We start from the raw sequence: 25,867 nt of genomic DNA on the forward strand, positions 1-25,867 counted from the left end.
ATTCTAACATGAACCATTCAACATTGCTATTGAATATTTTTCGTATATCATAAAGTAAAATAAACACTTTTTTTAAATTCCTTCTTCTTTAAGTTATTTTTATGCTAATGAATATTAACACATTCTGTTTTTTCTTTTCCTTCTTCTCTCCCCCTGCAATACTTTCATGCAACACATCATCCAATGGTGGACATAAATATGGTTATGGATCTGGTAAAATGACAATCTACGTACACATGTGACAATGGCACGTATGCATATGTGGCTATTTATAAATGTACATTTGTATTGGTGTCTTGTTGTGGAAACCGAAAATGAATCTGCGTTTGCTGTGTTATTGCTATTCTGCATTAAAATAATTACAAAAAAACAAAACCGTCAATGTTGTGTTGTTAACTGCGGCTCATTTTCTTCTTGAACGACAACAACAAAAACAATAATATTGTTATTATCATCATCATGGCCAATGGTATCCTGAACGTTGGACGTTATTTAAAATACCACCAACATTGTCGTCATCATCAACGCCTCATCATCTTTATGGTTGCTGCGGTTATGCCTGCCGTTGATATAATGCGTACGTCATTGTCGTCGTTATTGTTGTTGTCATGATTACCACTCTTCTCATTTGAATTGTCGAAAAAAAAATAAAATAATGACAACATGCTGGAAATGCAGATTTCTCCCGGAATAACATATCATTGGTACATCAGAGCCATTTTCGTGGACAAAATAACTTACTGGAATTGGATTTATCGAAAAATAAAATCATCACAATGGCAAGTTCGGTATTTTGTAATTTAACGGTAAGTAGAAATGAAAAAACATAAAATAAAGAAAATTTTATTATTTACATTGGTACACTGATCCTTAGCTAGGTGGGCGAAATGTCCCATTGCCTCATGGCGTCTGGACCATATTCAATAGCTTGAATACATATTTATGATGTATATTTTTAATGCAGAGAATATGAAAATATCAATCGAGTCAACTTTATAGTAGTACGGTGCCGACCATTAATGGCCTACACTACTGTCACGGATTTCTAACATTGTGCAGATCTACATTCCGAACCTGTGCAATATTTCGGGATATTTGCACCCTCTTGACCGATTAAAGGTCAAAAGACTCTCCTTTTTATGTGTCACATATTCCGAAATTTGTTTATTCAGGGCAAACATTTACGCCAGAACAAGCAGATTTGTTAACACTCTTGGATATACTGCCAACTCTTCCGATGTACATCCTTCAGGAGTAAATATGAACACCTTAGAATGCAAATTTTGTCTTTATACCCTCCACAGGGTATTATGTCTTTGTGCCTATGTTTGTAACAGGCAAAAGAAAACGAGATAGACACATCGCTACTTTCGAGAATATACATAGATTCTCTTTATAATCGATTTATGCATGTCCCTGCGCCTTTCTGTCTGTCTGTCTGTCCATGTTAAATTGTAAACAAAGTACAGATCGCATTTATGATTCGAATTGGAAGAAATTTGGCACAGCTCATTTATTTGGCGCCCAAGGACGAACCCTAATGACATTGGGAAAATCGGTTCAGATTTTGATATATCTCCTATATGTATTTTCGTCCGATTTTAGGTATTTCATGCACCAAAGTCCTTATATATCTTTCGATTTGCTCGAAATTTGGCACAGCGTACTGAACTAAGCCTAGAATCATGTGTGCTAAGTTTCGTGAAAATCGGCTCAGATTTAGATATAGCTCTCATATGTATTTTCGTCCGATTTAAGGTAAATGGTGCACCAAAGTCCCTATATATCTCTAGATTTGTACTAAATTTTACACAGCATACTGAATTGAGTCTAGAATTATGTGTGCTAAGTTTCGTAAAAATCGGTTCAGATATAGATATAGCTCACATACATATTTTTGTCCGATTTAATGTAAATGGTGCAAGTCCCCATATATCTTCCGAATTTTGCATAGGATACTTAATTAGGTCCAGAATAATGTGTGCAAATTTTCGTGAAAATCGGATCAGATTTAGATATAGCTCCCACATATATATATCCGTCCGATTTAATGTAAATGGTACATTAAACTCCTAAAGTCTGTCCGATTGTCACAAACTTTTGCACAACGTATCAAACTGAGACAAGAATGGCCGTGTGCGAAATTCCTTATATATCTTCCGATTTGAACGAAATTTGGCATAGGATACAGAATTTGATCCAGAATAATGTGTGATAATTTTCCTGAAAATCCGTTCAGATTTAGATACAGCTTCCATATATACTTTCGTCCGATTTAATATAAATGGTTCACCAAAGTCCCTATATATCTTTCGATTTGCACGAAATTTGGCGCAGCGTAAGGAATAAGGTATAGAATGATGTGTGTTAAGTTTTCTGAAAATCGATTCAGATTTAGATATAGCTCTCATATGTATTTTCGTCCGATTTAAGGTAAATGGTGCACCAAAGTCCCTATATATCTTCCGATTTGCACGAAATTTGGCACAGCGTAAGGAAGTAGGTATAGAATGATGTGTGCCAAGTTTCATAAAAATCGGTTCAGATTTGGATATAGCTCCCATATATATTTTCGTCCGATTTAAGGTAAATGGTGTACCAAAGTCCCTATATATCTTTCGATTTGCACGAAATTTGGCATAGCGTACTGAATTAAATCTAGAACGATGTTTGTTAAATTTTGTGAAAATCGGTTCAGATTTAGATTTAGCTCCCATATATATTTTCGTCCGATTTTAGGTAACTAGTGCACCAAAGTCCCTTTATATCCTTTGATTTGCATGGAATTTGGCATAGCGTATTGAGTTGAGTCTAGAGTGATGAGTGGTGAGTTTAACAACGTGGCGTACCGAATAGCATGTATCAATTTTGCTATAAATCGTTTTCCATAAATTTTCCCCATGTTACGCAGACGGCTCTAAATCTGCTCGAATGAAATTAAAGCTAGGGTAGGTTGGAGTAAGAGGGAACATAGACATGCAATTTGGCACAACGCACTAAATTAAGCCTAGAATCATCTGTGATAAGTTTCGTGAAAATCGGTTCTGATTTAGATATAGCTCTCATATGTATTTTCGTCCGATTTAAGGTAAATGGTGGACCAAAGTCCCCATATATCTCTCGATTTGTACTAAATTTTACAGAGTATACTGAATTGAGTCTAGTATTATGTGTGCTAAGTTTCGTAAAAATCTGTTCAGATTTAGATATATCTCCCATACATATTTTTGTCCGATTTAATGTAAATAGTGCACCAAAGTCCCTACATATCTTTCGACTTGGCACAGCGTAAGGAAGTAGGTATAGAATGATGTGTGTTAAGTTTCCTGAAAATCCGTTCAGATTTAGATACAGTTCTCATATATACTTTCGTCCGATTTAATATAAATGGTTCACCAAAGTCCCTATATATCTTCCGATTTGCATGAAATTTGGCACAGCGTAATGAATTAGGTCTAGAATGATGTGTGTTTTTCCTGAAAATATTTTTAACAATGAAAAATTTATATCGGTTGCAGAATGACATGTTTATGGATCCAATTTCATTTTAAAAAATGCGACGTCATAAATATACCCTGCTTTCCTTACTGGTTTTCAATATTGCCGGTCTCCGTCAAAACAGTCACGTTTATTCTTAGGACAGATCCTCTTCCCCATGTAAATTTTTCAGTTCTTCATTGTGGCCTCTGAGCGCCAAGTGATAAAAATAAAATAATTGGTCCATCCCATCCCCTTAACATTAACCGATCTAAGCAATTGCCTTTGAAAAATGGGTCTATCCTATGCCATCAAAAATTCTCCTCAACATTTTTTCTTAACGTTTATCAAAATTTCCACTTCTGAAGTTATGAACACCAATGTCATGCACAACGTTTTTATACCAAATTTGCATTGGATAAAAGGACTATCGTTATCTGCAAATAATGAATAAATTGCAATCAGAAGAAGAAGAAGAACAAAAAAATATAACAGCTGCGACAACATACCACACAACATGATATCAGCTGCATTCTTTTACTAATAAGATCATTTCACGCCACCTCAACAAATTCCATTCATGTATCCTGCAATTTTCAGTATGCATACATGTCCTTGCATTTTACCAAAGGACCTTTTCACAAACAAAATAACCAAAAATATGTAAGTCCTCACTTCCCTGCATGACAGCTTTGGCTGTTGCTGAAGTATACAAAGAAATAATTCAGTGCGGTACAAAATAAGGACGAGATAAAAAAATCCTTAATATCTTGATATTGTTTTCTGAAAATGAGATTTAATGCAACTGCTAAGGGATTTTTTCAATTTACTGACAATATTAAATCATTCTCGTTTATCTTCATAACATTGTCGCACACTCGGCAAGTATGTTCTTCAATGTTTTCGTTCTTTTTTTGGTGGTGGTGGCAAAGAATGCAGAAAACAAATTTTAATCCTTACAAAAAAAGTTTTTTGGTTGGTTGAGTGTTGGTGTGTGTGTGTACATGCGTGTGTGTGTGTGTGGAAAACTTTCAAGTATATTAAGGGCATTTTTTCAATTCTTCTCTCGTTTTCGCACTGTGTTATTTATGAGTAAAGCTTCTGGGTAAAATGTTCAGATTATGTTGTGCACTTTGCACCAGGAATCCTAGGGAAAAAAACGCCAACCAAAGAAAGTTGTTGATGTTCTGTCTTTATTTGTTTGTGTGTTTATTTCTCATTTTTTCTGGGTAAATGTATGACCCAATTAAAGTACATAAGTAGAAGTTTAAACTATTTTGTGTGTTCTTTTCGTAAAAACTTTACAATTTAACAATTAAGTGTTTGGTAGAAAAGCAACAACTATGTAGATGGGATATGAAAATCTTGTCCTTACAGACAAGAAATTTTACTTTACTGTGAATTTTCCAAAGTGAGGAGTGGATTTTGTGTAATTAAGGTATACATGTGTGTAAATAAACTATGCAATAATTTAGCTAAAAAAATAATTTCAAAAAAATCTATTAAGCTTAGATTTTTTTGAAATTATTTTTTTAGCTAAATTAGTCCTTCAATAACATGTATTTTAAAATCAAGGTTTAATGATAGCCCTTGAATAAATGATAAAAAATCAAAGCTTAATGATAGTCCATTTTAAAACCAGTAAGTAAGAAGTGAAGTCGGACTGGGCCGACTATACGCTACCCTTCACCAATTTGGGTATATTCTACATAGGTATCCTTACATTTGTATGTCAACGTTCCTTCGAAGGAACATACTCATGTCTTTCTGCAAGATATGATAAATTTAATTTCATGGGACAAATTTATGGAAAACGATTTGTAGCAAAATTGATATACGCCATTCGGCACGCCGCACTGTTAAAACTTTAATTTCAATCAGACAGCCATGCTATGGTTGCATCTACACAAATTTCAACAAAACCCAATAACGCCATTCATGTCTCAATTGCATGCGTTGTTAAAAATTTGTTCAGTTAATCGGACAAACATTGGGAATTTTTTGCACCATTTATGTAAAATCGGACGGAAATATATATGGGAGCTATACCTAAATCTGAACGGATCTACATGAAACTTAGCACACATCATTCTAGACTCAATTCAATACGCTATTCCAAATTTCGTGCAAATCGAAGAGCATATAGGGTCTTTGGTGAACCATTTACATTAAGTCGGACGAAACTATATATAAAGGAGCTATATCTAAAACTGAACCGATTTTCACGAAACTCAGCACACATCATTATATACTTAATTGAGTACGTTTTGCCAAATTTAGTGCAAATCCAAGGATATATAGGGACTTTGGTGCGCTACCTAAAATCGGACGAAAATAAATATGCGAGCTATATCTAAATCTGAATCGATTTTCACGAAACTTAGCACACGAAAATGTACATGGGAGCTATATTTAAATCTGAATCGATTTTCACGAAACATAGCACACGTCATTCTAGGCTTAGTTCAGTACGCTATGCCAAATCTCGTGCAAATCGAATCATATTTAGAGACTTTGGTGCACCATTTACCCTAAATCGGACGAAAATATATCTGAAGTGATTTTCACGGAACTTTGCACACATTGTTCTAGGCTTCATTTAATACGTTGTGCCAAATTTTGTTCAAATCGAAAAATATAAAGGGTGAGATAAAAAAAACTGCAACAAAGCCAAGCGCCATAATTTTTCCACTTTTTTAATTTTATTTAATGAAAGCCAAAATGTCGGAGATAGCGTCAAATTTTAGAATAATTGTGATTTCTTCAAATTGGTCACCTTTGAAACCATCAAACGCTGCCGGATTTTTGCTCTGCGGTAGGTGCCAAGGTGCAAGGTGCCAACCTTGCTTTCCAAAATACTCCATACACAATAGTCCAACGGATTAGTATCATGAGATGTTGGTGGCCATTATGCGCTGGAAATGAAGCGAGGAATGAGCTGTGCCAAATTTTATCAAATTCGAATCATAAATGCGACCTGTACTCTGTTTACAATTTAACATGGACAGACAGACGGACGGACATGCATATTCTTAAAGGAAACCATGTATCTCGTTTCCTTTTGCATGTTACAAACATATTCACAAAGAATAAGTATAAAAATCCACGCCGGTTGATAGTCCTTGAAATATTTAAAAGAAAACCTCGCCTATTTATAGACCTTGAAATAAATATTTAAAAAACTCCACACATATTTAAAACAAGTGAGCGGAGCAGTATAGTCGGACGTGGCCGACCATACAACTACCACAGAACTCTAATTTTCTGCGAAGTTTTATTCCGAGCCTGGGCAATAGTTCGTGTTAGCTGCACCCTCCTTCCCGATAGAAGGCCAACAGCACCTCTTCTACCTATTTGTCCATATTACTTTCACCGAAGGTTGTGTTGTGATGTTCGGCTTATAATTGTGGACTATACATTGACCAGAAAAACAAAACATACAAAACCAATATGGTCCACTTCATTTTGGTCCACTTCATTCCAAAATTATTATCTGATCATCACCGAAAATTATAGGCGTTGTCCTCGACCATAACCGGAACCTCATGAAAAATTTCAAAGCGATCAGCGCTAATTTCCGCCCTCTAGTGTGGTAATGGTTTATTAAATAATATCTGAATACGTAAGGACCTGTAAACATTTACGTGTAACTCCGAGTACATACGACAATACAACTGGTATCACTTTAAGAGCCAACCACTCCTCTTGTATATACTATCACCTTCTCTGGTCTATGTCCTTCAGGAGTACATATATACGCTAGAGAATACAAATTTTGTCATTTTTCACACAAAAGTCTGCGTTCCATTGGACCCGCTAAATATCGACCGATCTTTATCAAAATAGGCACGCTTATTCTTTGGCCCGATCCCCTTCTCCAAGTAAAAATTCGCGATGTTTGGGCCATAATTGCGGCCTCTAGAGCGACCAGAAAAATCGACAAAAATTAAGTATTTGGTATATTTCATTCCCTAAATATTAACCGATCTTTATCGAAAATAATACGGGTCTTCATTGGCCAGAACCCATCCTACATGCAAAATTTCCTGAAGATTGGTCCATAACTGTGGCCTGTATCGTGTTTACAAATTATAATGGACAGACGGACGGACGGACACACATGTCTAGATCGACTCAGCTATTCGAGATATGACGATCGGTATACTTAAAGGTGGGTCCAGGACTAATATATCACGGCGTTACAAACTTTTGGGGCTGCATAAAGCTATAATACCCTGACAACATAGTTGTGTAGGGTATAAATATATATTTGAAAAAATCTACGCCAATTTATTGTCCTTGAAAAAAATGTGTTAAAAATCCACGCCTATTTATAGTCCTTAAAAAAATATTTTAAAAAAATTTACGACTATTTAAAATCTTTGAAAAAAATTATTTTAAACATCCACGCATATTTATAATCCTTGGAAAACATATTTTAAAAATCCACGCCAATTGTAAGCCCTTGAAAAATGTATTTTATTGTATTACGAAATAATCGCTTACGGATAGTTCATCAATATTTTACAAAAATTTTACGCTTAGTGATTGTCCTTGGGAAAATAAATATTTCTGTGTTTATTGATATTTCTTTAAAAAATATATATTTTTTTTAATCCACTCTCATTGAAATTTCTTCTATAAATATTTTTAGATTAAGTTTTTTTTTCATGCCAACATTTTTGTAATCTTTTTTTTTCACCGAATTTCTTACACTTCTCCATCATCTTTGCATCTTTTCAGGAGTTACGACGCCTCAATTTGGCTGATAATTCAATTGGGGAATTGGTGCAACGCATATTTTTCATGTTAAGCAAATTGAAATATCTGGATTTGAGTGGTAATCCGTTGCAAGAGCTGCCACCAGATGTCTTTCGCGATGTGCCTGTAAGTTTTCCTTACCAATAATAAAAAAAAATGAAAACGAAATTCTTCAGCATTCCAAATAATGACAATGTAATATTTTTTCTCATTCTTCTTGTACAAAAATTCTTCTTCTTTTTTTTATTGAACAGCAACTGAAAGTATTCAAATGCCGCAACTGTCAATTGAAGAAAATCAATCCACAGCTATACAATTTATTACCACAATTGACTGAACTCGATTTGGGAAGAAATGAGGTATGAAATGTAAAAAAATAAAATGAAATGACTAAAATATTAGATTTGAAATATTTTCCCGATAATGTACAAAATTTGCCATTTTTTTAATTCTATTTTTTCTCCTTTTTGTGGCTTACAGTTTAAATTTCTTGACAAGGATGAATTTCGTGACATCAAACATTTAAGGAAACTTCAATTGGACGGTAATCAATTGTCTGTGGTTGTCGATGAACTATTCCGTTCACAGAAAAATCTTCAACATTTGGGTAAGTTTTCCTTTGACGGGGAATTCAAACACTGACAAACCATAATGTGAAAAACCCAACGGCCAATTTTTCGTTGAAGACCAAACCAAACTAAGTCTCTAAGAATAGAGAACAAATTTTGTGTTGACACAAAGTTTTCGCATAAGAAATTATTTTTAAGGATTTCGTTAGAAGTTTTTAAATAATTTTTGTTGTATGTGAATATTCGGTTGGGTTTTGGTTTGCCATTTTGGAGTTTTTCGAAAATTTTGGTTTGTGGCAAAATTTTTGAACAAGGCACAGTAGGTCATAAATAAATAATAATAAATATTGTTGGTCCTTAAAAATAGGTTTAAACCAGTAAGGAAAGTAGTAAAGTCGGACGGGGCCGACTATATGATACCCTTCACCATGTTGGGTATATTCAACGATTGAATCCTAACAGACGTCAAATTTTTGAAGGACCAGGGACAAAATTATGTAAATCAATTTAAATCTTAACCGATTTCAACTAAACTTGCCACACAATATGTTATAGTAACTTCAGTACGTAGTGCAAAATTTTGTGCCGATTGGACCCACCTTGGTGAAGCATTGATATCCAACTTCAAGGTTATTCTAACTCCAGTACTTTGTGCAAAATTAGTGTCAATTTTGTGTAAAATCGGATGTCACATTTTACATTAAATCGGACAAAAATATACATGGGGGCTATATCTAAATCTCGACCGATTTTCACGAAAGTAAACATACATCATTCTAGACCTAAATCATCACGATATGCCAAATTTCGTGGAAATCGTAGGATATATAGGGAATTTAGTACACCATTTACATAAAATCGGACGAAACTATATATGGGAGCTATATCTAAATCTGAACCGATTTTCTCGGAACTTGGTACATATCATTCTGGACCTAATTCAGTACTCTATGCCAAATTTCATGCAAATCGAATTATATATATGGACTTTGGCGCACCATTAACCTTAAATCGGACGAAACTATATATGGGAGCTATATCTAAATCTGAACCGATTTTCTCGAAACGTGGCACACATCATTCTGCACCTAATTCAGTACTCTATGCCAAATTTCGTGCAAATCGAATGATTTTCAGGGACTTTGGTGCACCATTTGCCTAAAATCGTGCGAAACTATATATGGGAGCTATATCTAAATCTGAACCGATTTGCAAGAAATTTTACACACATCATTCTAGATTTAATCCAGTTCGCAATGCCAAATTTCGTGCAAATCAGATGATATATAGGGACTTTGGCACACCATTTACCTTAAATCGGACGAAACTATATATGGCAGCTATATCTAAATCTAACCCGATTTTCACGAAACTTAGCACACATCATTCTGCACCTAATTCAGTACTCTGTGCCAAGTTTCGTGCATATCGAAAGATATAGAGGGACTTTGGTGCCCCATTTACCTTAAATCGGACGAAAATATATATGGGAGCTATATCTAAATCTGATCCGATTTTCTCGAAACTTGGCACACACCATTCTGCACCTAATTCAGTACTCTGTGCCAAGTTTCGTGCATATCGAAAGATATAGAGGGACTTTGGTGCCCCATTTACCTTAAATCGGACGAAACTATATATGGGAGCTATATCTAAATCTGAACCGATTATTTCCAATTTAAATAGGGTTCGTCCTTCGACCAAATAAGTGACTTGTGCCAAATTTCATCTAAATCGGATCATTAATGCGACCTATATTTTGTTTACAATTTAACATCTACAGACGGACGGACGGACATGCATAAATCGACTCAGAAAGTGATTCTATGCATATTCTCAAAAGGAACCATGTGTCTATCTCGTTTCCTTTTGCCTGTTACAAACATATGCACAAAGACATAATACACTGTACCACAGTGTGGTGAAGGGTATAAAAATCCACGCTTATTGATAGTCTATTAAAAAATATTTTTAAAAAATTCCACGCTTTAAAAAAAAAATATTTTTAAAAAACCACGCTTAGTTATAGTCCTTTAAAAATTATTTAAAAAAATCCACGCTTAATAACAGTCCTTGACAAAGTATTGTTAAAAAATTCACGTTTATCCTTTTAAATTTTGTTTACTTAAATAGTTTTTAAAGCACTGTGCCTGTGTTCCATTACTCCGGCCACTTTTAACAAATCTTTCAAATTTACAAAAATCTTTTTCTTATGTTAACCCTCTTTTCTCTTCTTTACATACCATTTCAAACGTATTCTTATTGTTGTTGTTGCTCTCTCTCTCTTCATTTACAGATTTGTCCTACAATCGTTTGGCCAAAGTTCCCAGCGATTCATTTCTAAGTTTGACTAATTTGACTTTTCTGGATTTGTCGTATAACAAATTGGTGCGTTTAGAACCGCAGTCAGTGAGGCGTCTCAGCCATTTGCAAACTCTGAATATAAGTGGCAACGTGCACATGAATCTCAATGAAATACGAGAGACATTTGATGTAAGTAAAACATGAAAAGTTAAGAGCCAAAAAACCAACAAAAAATAACATCATCGCCATCACCACACTACTAAGTAACATGGCAGACAATCACACTCACACATACTAACCACACACACACTTAAACACAATAAGAAAAATCACCATGAAAACCTTTTATCCATTGTCCTTCCTTCCATTGGGGGAGAGAAAACGAAAAAAAAAACAAATCAACTCATCGTAGAGACAGTTGTTGAAATACCAGAAATCCGATATAAAAATCTAATGTCACCGGAATAAAGAAATTAGAAGAACCATTTTCGAACAACAACAACAATTGTCCAGTAAAAATCAGGGCGAATATCCTTAGAAACCAAGAAATATGAGATGTCGGATTTTTTTGCGTCTGTGGTCATTTAAATGTTGACAACACTTGCATATGATTTGAGGTTATCAAATGGGTTTTTTTTCTCTGTGGGAAGAAGGAAATTATATTAAATTTCAAAACGATGATTGCTAACAGCTTGAAGTTGTCACAGGAAAAATAGATTTGATATAAAGTTTGGATGTGAAAAAAAGATTCAATGGGAGTTTCATAGATATAATGGTCTGACCAAGAACTTGGAGAATTAATTTAAGGATGAAAGCAAATACAAATTGCGTTATGTCCAAAATAAAAGTTCGGTAGGATTTCAAGGATGTTGGAGGTAAATGAACAGAACTTTAGTAGGCTTCTATATATAAAAGATAAATAATGTTGTGAAACATTAAGGGCACTTTCAACCGCATTTAATGCAATTTTGTATCTTGGGCTTTCATTGGGTAGCAAGTCTTCGTCATAAAAATATAAATTTTGGTGCACTTTTTAGGGTAACCTCCAAAAAACGGAATCTCCAAAATTTCCATGTTTTGGTGAGTTTGAAACGTCTTTCAACTAACTCTAATTTTATATTTTGGAATTTTGCAGGTAGAAAATCTCTGTACAAATAATTGTGAGTGAAGCAATATACATCTAAGTCTGTTTTTTACACGGTCTTTTTGTACACTTTTTGAAAATTGAATATTTATAATTTTTAAGACGATTTTATTTCATTTAGCACGATTTGAAATTTTATGTACTTAATTTTTTTGTCAAATTTAATTTTTGCGAAGTATGTTCATATTACAAAAAAGTGTTTATGAAAGAAAAAAGTCTGAAACCATCGATAGTATCGATAGTTTTCGAACACTAGCTTAAAGATTTAAGTGAATTCCCCTTTAGCGCGTACAAACAATTTTTACTGGTCAAAGCAAATGTGAATAGCACTAATTTAGGGGAATTCCCTTTATCTGTAAGATCAATGTCTTTTTTACACGGCTTCTTCTGGAACCAATCTACCGTGTAAAAACAGACTTAGGTGTAGTCGGACGGGGCCGACAATATGATATCCTTCCTTCCACGAAAATTTAACTTTCTTTGGTTCTATATTCTGAGCTTGGGCAATATTCCACGATATTTGCACCCTCTTGACCGACTAGAGACCAACAAATATTACTAATATGATTGTCCAGATTCCCTTCACAGTGGGTTGTGTTGTGTTGTTCGGCTTTTAAATGTGATCGTCTCGAAAAAAACACAAAAATTAAGTTTTCGGTGCACTTCATCCCAAAATTATTATCTGATCATCACCGAAAATTTTGGTTCATTTCATAACCTAAATATTAACCGGTCTTTACCAAAAACAATAGGAGTCATTCTTCGTGCAGATTGGTCCATAACTGTGGTCTGTATCGTGGAAAAGGAAATCTTTTTGATCCATAATTGTGGCCTATAATTTATTTGCTGGCAGTATTATTGAAAATGAAACGTAAATGACATAGCCCCTTTATATAAGGGTCCCCCTAAATTTTCAGTATTTTTTAAAGTTTTAGACACATTTTTCCTGTAATTTCTTATTCCTTATATTCGAAAAATATGTTTGTAGAAAATAGCCAGAAGATGAACTCGAACTATGTACATTATATAGAGAAGGTTTATGTCTCAAAGTGACCTAATTTGGCATTTCCGATTGAATTTTCCACAGCCCACCAAATTGAACGTAGAATGATTTTTATTAAGATTTGTCGAACTCGGTCGAGATGTAGACATAGTTCCAATATATATATATATATATATATATAAATTATCCCGATGGATATAATGTCTTTGTGCATATTATAGTAACAAACAAAAGAAAACGAGACCCTTGGTTCCATTTGAGAATATGCATAGAATCACTTTCTGTGTCGATTTATGCACGATAAATTTTAAATAAAGTGCAGTTAGCATTTATGGTTCGAATGAAATTAAATTTGGCACAGCTCGATTTTTAGGCCGAATGACGTACCGTATAAAAATTGGAACCAGTAAGGAAAGCAGTAAAGTCGGACTGGGCCGTCTATATGATACCTTTCACCACTTTGGGTATATTTTACATTTATGTCGTAACAGACGTCGGGTTTTTGTTATATTTCTATATCTGAACCGATTTCAGGGAAACTTGCCAGAGACTTATGTATATTATTTCAGTACGTTGTGTCAATTGGCCTAGCTATGGCCTTTTCACGAAGCATAGCAACATCATTCTAGACTTAATTCAGTACGCTATGCCAAAATTTATGCAAATCAAAAGATTTCCAGGGACTTTAGTGGACTAGTTACCTAAAATCAGAAGAAGATACATATGGGAGCTATATCTAAATCTGAACCGATTTTCACGAAACTTTGCACACATCATTCAGTACGCTATGCCAAATTTCGTGCAAATCGAAAGATTTATAGGGACTTTGGTACACCATTTGCATTATATCGGACAAAAACATATATAAAACTATATCTAAATCTGAACCGATTTTCAGGAAACTTTGCACACATCATTCTGGACTTAATTCAGTACGCTATGCTAAATTTCGTGCAAATCGAAAGATATATAGAGACTTTAGCACACCATTTACATGAAATCAGACGAAAATATATATGGGAGCTATATCTAAATCTGAACCGATTTTTCCCAATTTCAATAGGGTTCGTCCTTGGGCCGAATAAGTGACCTGTGCCAAATTTTATCCAATTCGGATTATAAATGCGACCTGTACTTTGTTTACAATTTAACATGGACAGACAGACGGACATGCATAAATCGACTCAGAAAGTGATTCAATGCATATTCTCAAAAGGAACCATGGGTCTATCTCGATTATGTTTGCCTGTTACAAACATATGCACAAAGACATAATACCCAGTACCACAGTGTGGTGAAGGGTATAAAAAATCGGTTCAGATTTTGATATACCTCTCATACATAATTTCGTCCGATTTGCTGTAAATGTTACACCAAACTCCCAATGTTTATCTGACCATAATGGACGGTCAATATTTAGCGGGTCAAATGGGCCCTGACTTTTGTGTGAAAAATGACAAAATTTGTATTCTATAGCGTATATATTTTCCCCTGAAGGAGATAGAGCCGATAAGTTGATAGTATATCCAAGAGGAGTGGTTGACCTTTAAATTGATACCAATTTTATTGCCGTATGTACTCGGGTGTGTGAGTTACACTTAAATATTTACAGGTGCTTACGTATTCAGTTATTATTTAGTAACCCATTACCACACTAGATGGCGGAAATATAGCTCGGATCGCTTTTAAATGTTTTATGAGGTTCCAGTTATGGTCAAGGACAACGCCTATAGTTTTCGGTGAGGATCAGATAATAATTTTAGGATGAATGGATCGAAAACTTTTTTTGGTTTTTTCGAGTCGATCTATAGGCCGCTGTTGAAAGCCGAACATTTCAACCCACGGTGAAGGGAATCTGGACAAGTAATTAGAAGTACTGTACTAAATATTAGTAATATTTGTTGGCCTCTAGTCGGTCAAGAGGGTGCAAATATCGCGAAATATTGCCCAGGCTCCGAATATAGAACCGCAGAAAATTAGATTTTCGTGGAGGTTGTGTAGGGTATCACATGGTCGGCTCCGTCCGACTATACTGCTTCGCTCACTGGTTTTAATTGTACTAACTTAGCTTCCATATATATTTTTTACCGTTTTTATTTAAATGATGCACCAATTTCCCAAAGCTTGACCGAGTGAAGAAATTTTGATTAGCTTTCCGAATTAAGACCCGGTTTATTGTTAAATATAGCTTTCATATTTGGTCGTCAAATATTTGTCCAAATGGTTAGCCAAACGCACAAAGTACCAAATAAATCGTATAATGTTCGACTTTCACGAAATTTTTCACAAAGTACCAAATTGAGCATAGGTGGCCATCGTTGTGCATTTTGCAATCTAAGTTTATGTAATTTCGCAATTTTGTTTCTCAAAGTTCCCCTATAAATGTCCCCTTCAGATATTTCGCAGTAGCTGAAATTTGGCTTTGGTATTGAAATAGTCCTCAGACAAATATGTAGGGCTGTATTTTGGCTCCTCTGTGTGGACGGTACAAATAATTTGGCCGAGACTTAACTACCAAAGTTTTAATTTCTTCTGCTACAGTACCTAATTTCTGACACGATTATTTTTTGGCCCGTACCGCTATATCGTGCTGTTTTTAGGGTAAATATTTCAGACAAACACTATAATTCCCCATAAAAATAGAATTTGTATGACATTTAAGGGTACACCCCCCCCCCCCCCTTCACGATTTTTTATTTTTAAGATTTTAAATGCGCTGGTAAATGAATACCAATGCTTGTTATGGTTTGTAACTTTGCACATACATATTTGAAGATTTAAAAAGGAAGAAAAATAATTTACAAAAAAATTTTGTTGTTGTTTTTTGTTATCAAAGAAAAGTCCTTATTTTTGATGGCGGGCATGATAACTCCTCACTGGAATATCGGAATCCGAAAATTCCAACGGTGTTAGAAAGAGTACATGTCTGGCTCTCGCATGAACTAGGATTATTGACCTCGCTCTAAAATTAACAAAATGGTGGACCTTTGAAAAAATATTTTTGGAAAATCGCCGATTTTTTACCAAAAACCAAGATTGGCTTTATCCTAGTTCATACGATAGCTTTACACTCACAGAGAAACGTGTAAAAATTTGAAATCGATTGGGTTATTAGTTTTTGAGTTATCGTGCCCGCCATTCGCAAAAAATGTTTAGAGAAAAACGCGTTTAAAGTTTGAGAAGCCCTTTAGCCGTCATCTTCAAGAGTTCTTGAGATTTTAACTTGAAATTTTGCAGGGACATTCGTGAATTAGTGTAGATTGAATTAGGTCAACAAAAATTTTGACCCCGAGAATTGGGGGGGGGGGTCCCCTTAAAAACATGTCGCTCATTTGCTGCATGATCGGCATAATCGCGATTTTTGTTTTAATAATGCAGAATTCTCCGCTATGTTGTGTCAAAAATCCATATGCATATGAGTCAATTGAAAACTATAAACACATTTTTTGCAAAATAGATTTATTTGATTTATGTCGGTCTTGCAACACATGATGTGGATATGTGGATTTAAGGGGTTTTGAACCCGGTTTGGGGAAAAATAAAAAAGTCTTGAATTGATCACGCTATAACTCATAATTTAGCTCTTCTTCTCTAACCAAAGTCATTTACATTGGAAATATTTTTTGGAACTTCCAACTTTGTTGTCGACTAAAATTTCACACAAAATCTATTATAACAGCGGAATATAGACGTACGAATCCTTTATTTCAATAGAGACTTTGATATCTCTTATAAAAAAGAAATTAAAATTCCAACCACGAATTCCACAAACCAATGATCCTCAAATCAAACTAAATTTTAATAAGCACATGACAATAAAATATTTGGTTAACTTTTTTTCCAAATAAAATCCCTAACCTAATCTCAGTTGGAATACCAGCAAATTAAATAAATATTTATGTATGCCCAATGATAAGAAAAACCACAAAAGTCTTTACGAGAACATTTTGTGTGTGTTTAATAATAAAATATCACTCAATATATTTTCAAACCGTTTTTTGGCAAATTGAAAGCTAAATATGTTTTCCCATGTTAAATGGGATGGGGGGAAGGGAGCAAGATACCTTTTTTGGTAAAACATAAAAAAACATTTTTATACAATACGGTGAGAAAGGTTAACAATAAACTTTTTACAAATCCCATATGGAGTTAAACACACAGAAAACACAGAAAACAACATCATCATCCTCTTAGCAATGGGGGAAAATAAAATCCTGTTAACATTTTATTTTATTTTTTTAAATCTTTTCAAGATTTGTATGCCATGCAAGGAAGCAAGGAGCTGCATAAAACCATACAAAACGATATCATCCATTACAAAAATATTTTCACATACTGTACATATTTATTTTATTATTTTATTTAAGGATATTTACCAATACCAATTCTGTTTTTCTCTTTTTTTGCTTTTTACTCATTGTTGTCTTTATTTATTTTTTTATTTCTGTTTACAGCTATTGCCGCACCTGACACATCTTTCGATTGCCGATATGAATATATTGCCGGTTGGTTTGTTAAATCCATTTAAACATTTACGTTATTTGAATATATCCGGTAATCATTTGGATGTTATGTCCTTGCAAGTCATTGAGCCCTGCCAGGAGCTAGAGGTAAGTTAATGGCCAGTCGCCACACAATGCCATGAGCATGCATACACAATAATTCCCCATGGTAACCACTACCACCAAACGCACAACAACGAGCCACACGAATAATCATAAAGTCAGGGTAAATCATGGTTTGGTGGGGATGATGCACATAAACAATTCCCAACTTTATGAACCAACACACAACACCCACAAGGCCACACTTGGAGGCTGTGCGTGTTCACCACAGATACAAAATATTCGAACATAAGGCCGACTGGCAAGACGAGAGACAGAGAAAACAATAAAATGCAATCATAAAATACTTGAGATATGTGCAAACAGCTTTTTTGTTGTTGTCGTTCTTCTTCTTCTCCTCAGTCACAACTTAACCGATATTTTCCAACATTTGCTGCAAGACACCATCGGATATTTTGCAGCCATTAAAGTCACTTATTTTTCGTTCGTTTCCTTTTTATTTTATTTTATATTATAAATTGTAAATGTGCCGCAAAGACCAAAAACAAAAATGAACGAACGAAGCATGTTATGGTCATAAATCGCATCCAGGCCATAATATGCAAATTATATATTTTCAAAGTCATATAAAAAAACAAATTTAATTTTTTTGTTTGTTTTACACATTTTTTTTTTTTGGGTTATTGTTATTTCGATGGTGTAAAAATCAAGGAAATGTGAACTTAATAGCGATTTATTATGGAAATGTGATATAAAGTAAAGATCTAATGGGTAAAATAGATTTGGTCGTATTTTACACATTAACACCTACAATATTTATAGAACGAAATCAAGAAATTGCTTATTGCACAGTGCATTAATAATTTAAGGGGTGGAAAGTTCCTTATGGAGACGAAACCCCTTGGGAGGTATATTAAGAACCTTAAAAGAAAAATCTGAATTTTTGCTGGTATATCTAAATTTTATAAAGACAATTCTTTATATCTTTTATGTGGCTATTGCAGGTTATTCAGCTTGAAATTGACATATTTGCAGCCAAATCGAATGAGGAATATCATCGTAAAAAATATGTTTTTTTTCTATCTCGAGCCCTTGGGTAGACCTGCAGCCCTTCGGTAGACCTGCAGGCAGGTCTAGTTCGAAGATGGGCTATATCGGTCCACGTTTAGGCATAACAACCCATATAAGGGTCTCTCTCAATTTTCGTTATTTTGTGGGTTTTTCAATCGAATTCCTGAAATTTTGTAAATTGGGTTCTTATTGGATACCAAATGTCTCCATTGCGGGGTTTTGTCCGTATTTTTCGACCGAATTGGCTGTAATTTTGTACTTTGAGTTTTTATTCCCCACTAAAAATTATAAATATGGGTCCATTTATTCGGGGGGTAGCCCCCCTATAAGGGTACCCCCCAAATTCCGGTATTTTGGGGTCTTCAGCGGTTTTAAACTGAATTCGCTGTAATTGGGTATTTTGTAGTCGTATATGGTAACAAATCTTCCTACCAAAAATTATTTATATTCCCCCCTTTTAAGGGTAGTCCCCATATAACCCCCTTTTTATACCCTACACCGCGAAATATTGGTCCTAAACCCACCTTTATGTATACAGATCGTCATATCTCGACTAGCTGAGTCGACATGGGTGTCCGTCCGTCTGTCTGCCCAATGAGGACCCCTATTTTTTTGGTAAAGATCGGTTAATATTTGGAGGATGAAATGGACCAAATACTTAATTTGTGTCTGATTTTCTGGTCGCAGGGAGAAGGGGATCGGGCGTAAGAATAAGCATGACTGTCGTGATAAAGGTCGGTTAATATTTAGCGGGTCAAATGGCCTCTGACTTTAGTGTGAAAAATGAAAAAATTGTATTCTAATGCGTATATATTTAAACCTGAAGGACATAGACCCGAGAAGTTGATAGTATATCCAAGAAGCGGTGGTTGACCTCTTCATTGATACCAATTATAGTGTCGTATGTACTCGGAAATGGGATTTACACTTAAATATTTACAGGTGCTTACGTATACATATATTATTTAATAACCCATTACCATACTATGGGCGAAAATATAGCCCTGATTGCTTTGAAATTTTCGACAAGGATCAAGGTATGGTCAAAGACAACGCCTATGTGATGAATTGGACCGAAAACTTAATTTTGAGTATTTTTTCGAGTATATCTTAAGGCCACAAATCAACATCACAACACAACAACGGTGAAGGGAATCTGTACTGGAATATAAGTACTATTTATACCCTACACAACTATGTGGTCAGGGTATTATAGCTTTGTTTTTGACCTCTAGTCGGTCAAGAGGGTGCAAATATCGCAAAATATTGCCCAAGCTCCGAATATAGAACCACACAAAGTAAAATTTTCGTGTAGATTATTATATGGGCGGCCTCGTCCGACTATACTGATCCACTCACTGGTTCGTTATTATTTTCTTAAACCTAATTAATACAAGTCGTGATTTTTATACCCTTCACTACACTGCGTACAGGGTATTATGTGTTTGTGCATATGTTTGTAACAGGCAAAAGGAAACGAGATAGACACATGGTTCCTTTTGAGAATATGCATAGAATCACTTTTTAAGTCGATTTATGCATGTCCGTCCGTCCGTCCGTCCGTCTGTCCGTCTGTCTGTCCATGTTAAATTGTAAACAAAGTACAGGTCGCATTTATGATCCGAATTGGATGAAATTTGGCATAGGTCACTTATTCGGCCTAAGGACGAACCCTATTGAAATTGGGAAAAATCGGTTCAGATTTAGATATAGCTCCCATATATATATTTAACCGATTTAATGTAAACGGTCCCTATATATCTTTCGATTTGCACGAAATTTGGGACAGCCTAATCATTTACGTCTAGAATGATGTCTGCCAAGTTTCATGAAAATCGGTCCAGATTTAGATATAGCTCCCATATATAGTTTCGTCCGATTTCATGTAAATGGTGCACCAAAGTCCACATATATCTTTCGATTTGCACGAAATTTGGTACAGCCTAATCATTTAGGTCTAGAATGATGTCTGCCAAGTTTCGTGAAAATCGGTCCAGATTTAGATATAGCTCCCATATATAGTTTCGTCCGATTTCATGTAAATGGTGCATCAAAAGTCCCTATATATCTTTCGATTTGCACCAATTTTGGCATAACGTACTGAATTGAGCCTAGAATTATGTCTGCCAAGTTTCGTGAAAATCGGTTCAGATTTAGATATAGCTCCCATATATAGTTTCGTCCGATTTCATGTAAATGGTGCACCAAAGTCCCTATATATCTTTCGATTTCCACGAAATTTGGCATAACGTACTGAATTGAGTCTAGAGTGATGTCTGCCAAGTTTTAAGAAAATCGGTTCAGATTTATATATACCTGCCATCAGGGACGTACGCAGGGGGGAGCCCTGGGGCCCGGGCCCACCCCCCAAAATGAATTTTTTTCACAGTAAATTTATGTTTGCAACAGCGAATTTTTTCATTTTGTACTACCGGGCCTTCCCCGAAATGAAATCCTGTGTACGTTGCTGCCTGCCATATGTAGTTTCCTCCGATTTCAGTAAATGGTGCCCCAAAGTCCCTATATATCTTTCGATTTGCACGAAATTAGGCATATCGTACTGAATTAAGCCTAGAGTGATGTCTGCCAAGTTTCGTGAAAATCGGTCCTGATTTAGATATAGCTCCAATATATAGTTTCGTCCGATTTCATGTAAATGGTGCCCCAAAGTCCCTATATATCTTTCGATTTGCACGAAATTTGGCATAACGTACTGAATTGAGCCTATATATGGGAGCCAAGTTTCGAGAAAATCGGTCTATATAGCTCCCATATATATTTCATGTTAATAGTCCTGTTTAATATACCCATAGTGGTGAAGGGTATCATATAGTCGGCCCCGTCCGACTTTACTACTTTCCTTACTGGTTTTATCTATAAATATTCTGAAATTTTTGGCGGATTCTTAGGAACTCTAATAAATTTCGCATTAGTTGTTGATATTTTAAAAGAATCGGATACGTCTGCAGATTTCATTACACCATACACGTCATTTATTTTGTCTGCTGGCAGATCAAGTTCGATAATGTGCTATATCGGTCCATGTGTTGGCATAGTCCCCAATTGGTACTGCATTTTGGTGGTTTTGAGCAAGGTTTTCAACTGAAATGTCTGTAACTTGGTATTTATAAAATTTGCCTACCAAAAATAATATTTAGTGGTCCACATTTTCGGCTAGATAAAATACTAGCGCATCCCTCTATTGTAATTTTTATCCTCCGCCATAAGGTGAAGTGTATATTAAATTTGTCATTCCGTTTGCAACACCTCGATATATTTACCCCACAAAGTATATATATTCTTGATCAGTAGAGATGGTATTTACCGGGTATTTACCGGGTAAATACCCAAGGGGTGGGTAAATACCGGGTAAATACCCATTTGCGGGTATTTATTTGGGTATTTACTATATTGACTCTGTAATACAACATCTTACACCCTATTTCCAGATTTCTGTTATCAAATCGATTTAGATTGGATAGTTTTACGATACTTTAAAGACGTGGGTAAATACTTGGGTAAATACCCGAGTTTTTACCCAAAAATTGGGTATAAACTCATTAACTGCCGAACCACTTGACATAGGCGGCCAAAACTTTGCACACATGTTTCTAATGTCAAAGCAAATATAGAAATCTAACATGGGGTCCCTGGGTCCAAGTTTTGATATAGCCCCCATATAACCATATCTCCCGATTTAAGGTATTTTTTGTTTATTAGACACATTTTACAACCAAATTGGCTGTAATTTGGCACAGAGTGCTCTTTTTGGGTACAAAATGTCCATGCCAAATTTTATGTATGTAGGTCCACGTTTACTGGTAGCCCCCATACAAAGGTACCCCTATTTTGAGTATTTACCCAAAAATTGGGTATAAACTCATTAACTGCCGAACCACTTGGCATAGGCGGCCAAAACTTTGCACACATGTTTCTAATGTCAAAGCAAATATAGAAATCTGACATGGGGTCCCTGGGTCCAAGTTTTGATATAGCCCCCATATAACCGTATCTCCTGATTTTAGTACATTTTTATCTATTAGCCAATTTGATTGGCTGGAATTTGGCTTAGAGAGTTCTCTATGAGTACCAATTGTTTGCTCTGGTCAACTTTTTCTGTCCTATATAGCGGTCCTGATTTTGGGTATTTATATATATTTATAAACTCTTTTACAGCCGAACTATTTGACGTGTGTTTTGAAGACCCCTTTTCCCATACAGGAAATAATATTGATTTTAAACCATGTGTGTCAAAAACCACATTTTGCATGAATATTTTGTGCAAAAAAAATCTCACTATGCCAAATTACAACCAATTTGATCGTAAAAGTACCTTAAATCGGTAGGTACGGTTATATGGGGGCTATATCAAAACTTGGACCCAGGGGCCCCATTTTGGATTTCAATATTTATATTGATATAAAAACCATCTGAGCCAAATTTTGGCCGCCTATGTCAAGTGGTTCGGCAGTTAATGAGTTTATACCCAATTTTTGGGTAAATACTCAAAATAGGGGTACCTTTGTATGGGGGCTACCAGTAAACGTGGACCTACATACATAAAATTTGGCATGGACATTTTGTACCCAAAAATAGCACTCTGTGCCAAATTACAGCCAATTTGGTTGTAAAATGTGTCTAATAAACAAAAAATACCTTAAATCGGGAGATATGGTTATATGGGGGCTATATCAAAACTTGGACCCAGGGACCCCATGTTAGATTTCTATATTTGCTTTGACATTAGAAACATGTGTGCAAAGTTTTGGCCGCCTATGTCAAGTGGTTCGGCAGTTAATGAGTTTATACCCAATTTTTGGGTAAAAACTCGGGTATTTACCCAAGTATTTACCCACGTCTTTAAAGTATCGTAAAACTATCCATTCTAAATCGATTTGATAACAGAAACCCGGAAATAGTGTGCAAGATGTTGTATTACCGATTCAATATAGTAAATACCCAAATAAATACCCACAAATGGGTATTTACCCAATTTACCGGGTATTTACCCAATTTACCGGGTATTTACCCTTTGGGTATTTACCCACTGCCCATCTCTATTGATCAGAATAAAATTCTATGTCGATTTAGGCATGTTCGTTTGTTGAAATCGCAATAGATATTGCAATATTTAAGATGCACATCGATCCACGTTTTGGTGTAGCCTCGATATAACGGTATGAAATTTGATATTTTTGGTTCTACTTGAATAACACATATCCGTCAAATCATTATATATTGACAAATTATTAATATTGACCCAAGTTTCAGGATAGCCCCCATATAACGGTACTCTCCAATACTCACTACTTTGGGGTTTTTGGACAGACTTCCCAACCGAATTGGGTTATGTTATCAACTTATTTTTCAGCAAAATTCGAAACTTAGCTTACCCATATATTTTAACCAAGCCTGTATAATGGATGGAAAGTGCAGCTCCTCGGTCCTGGAATTATCTGGTGCATTTTGCTTTTAATTCCTAATCACTAAACTTATCATTGATTTAAAGGGATTTGTTGAACATAGACATTTTGCAGAGCATGATTAAATAAAATTTCAACACGAAAATAACTAAAATCTCAATGTCTTTTGCGAAATTGATTTTGTGTTCTTCTTCAATATGTTTGTTAGTCTACACTGTTTGAAATGTTATCGCCAGTGTTCTTTTTCAATGGCCAAGAATACAAAGCTTGTCACATGGCACAACTACACAATGTATTGTCACAACGACACACACAAACACACAATGACAAAGACTTAAGCAATTGTCAACATTATTTGTAAAACTGTCGACAAATACTTAAACGTAGCAGAGTACAAGCCACAAATACACAAAGACTTTTATTCCAAAACAAATACAATTGTGTGCAAAATATTGTTCTGCTGGACCTTGAAGAACTAAATAAGTCGGTGACAAGGTTTCCAAAAGAGATTGGATTTTTGAAAAAAAGACAAAATTTTATTTTAAAGAATTGCAAATGTTTGAAAATTAAGCAAATATTCTACATTAACTGTATATATGACTTTATTAAAGTCTAAGTCATCCATACTAAATTAGTTCTGCAACACGTTCCTAATTTTAAAAATTGTGAAAACTTTTTTGTGAGAGATTCTAAAGAAAATTGTGAAATTTGAAATGACTTGCCATCCACCAGACAGTGTAGTGGTCTATGAATATCAGTTCATTGGCACCGAATGCTACAATACTGAAAATAAACTTCTCTTGGGTCAAATAAACGATTAACAACGTGTGTTGTTGCGGAAAACAATGTTAAACGCAATACCATTGTTGTTCTTTAAGTATTTCATTTTGCTATTGTACTTTTGGACAACAAGAAAACCGAATACGTAAATGTATGTGGGTATATGTTATTATTTGTAAAAATTTTATAAATATTTAAGTTCTACACATACATATATCAAATAACTAGGCTAGACAGTAAAAATGCAATAACAGAAACATTTTGAAAACCACAAGAACTCAACATTCGTCGAATATTAAAAATGCATAGACTTTTAAACATTTGGGTGTGTATGTGGAAATTTTGAGAGTATATTTTACATGGGAAAGTTTATCAATATGTTTTAAACTCCAGTGAAATGATGGATAACACAAGATAGTACTCTACAATCCCTCAGGTTGAAAAAAGTAATATAGAATCTTGATTATATCAATAGAGGGCTAGGTAGAAATATGGACTTATATTCAAATTGTTTGCCGCAATGCCACATTACTAATACTTCGTACCACTTGAGCCTAGGACCATCAAGATACATATATATGGGGCTCAAAGATCTACCACTATTTATTATTTTTGATCCCACCTGTAGAATAACCTGCCGTAAGAATGGACGCAGATCATTGAAGGATCACTTAACTCGGCCGATAATATGATACTCTAAGGTTGCAATGTATTTAGTTTAAAAGTAAAGGTGAAAAAGTGCCGCAGTGGTTGTGTTGAGAACCCGCAGA

At 34.9% G+C, this 25,867-nt stretch overlaps 1 protein-coding gene across 1 annotated transcript in view; it reads left to right on the forward strand.

The window, feature by feature from the left end:
- Positions 1–459: 459 nt before the first annotated feature.
- Positions 460–25,867, forward strand: part of LOC133334387 (toll-like receptor 2) — a 47,175-nt gene continuing 21,767 nt past the window's right edge. Inside the window, exons 1-7 of the mRNA XM_061542684.1 lie at positions 460–577; positions 679–806; positions 8,221–8,364; positions 8,493–8,597; positions 8,719–8,845; positions 11,104–11,300; positions 17,713–17,868. Coding sequence (XP_061398668.1) covers positions 460–577; positions 679–806; positions 8,221–8,364; positions 8,493–8,597; positions 8,719–8,845; positions 11,104–11,300; positions 17,713–17,868 — 975 coding nt within the window. The remainder of the gene's footprint in view (positions 578–678; positions 807–8,220; positions 8,365–8,492; positions 8,598–8,718; positions 8,846–11,103; positions 11,301–17,712; positions 17,869–25,867) is intronic.

Source organism: Musca vetustissima, unplaced genomic scaffold, assembly GCF_032173495.1.
Source record: "Musca vetustissima isolate MV318-11 ecotype Yass unplaced genomic scaffold, APGP_CSIRO_Mvet_v1 utg36161, whole genome shotgun sequence".
Lineage (NCBI taxonomy): Eukaryota > Metazoa > Arthropoda > Insecta > Diptera > Muscidae > Musca > Musca vetustissima.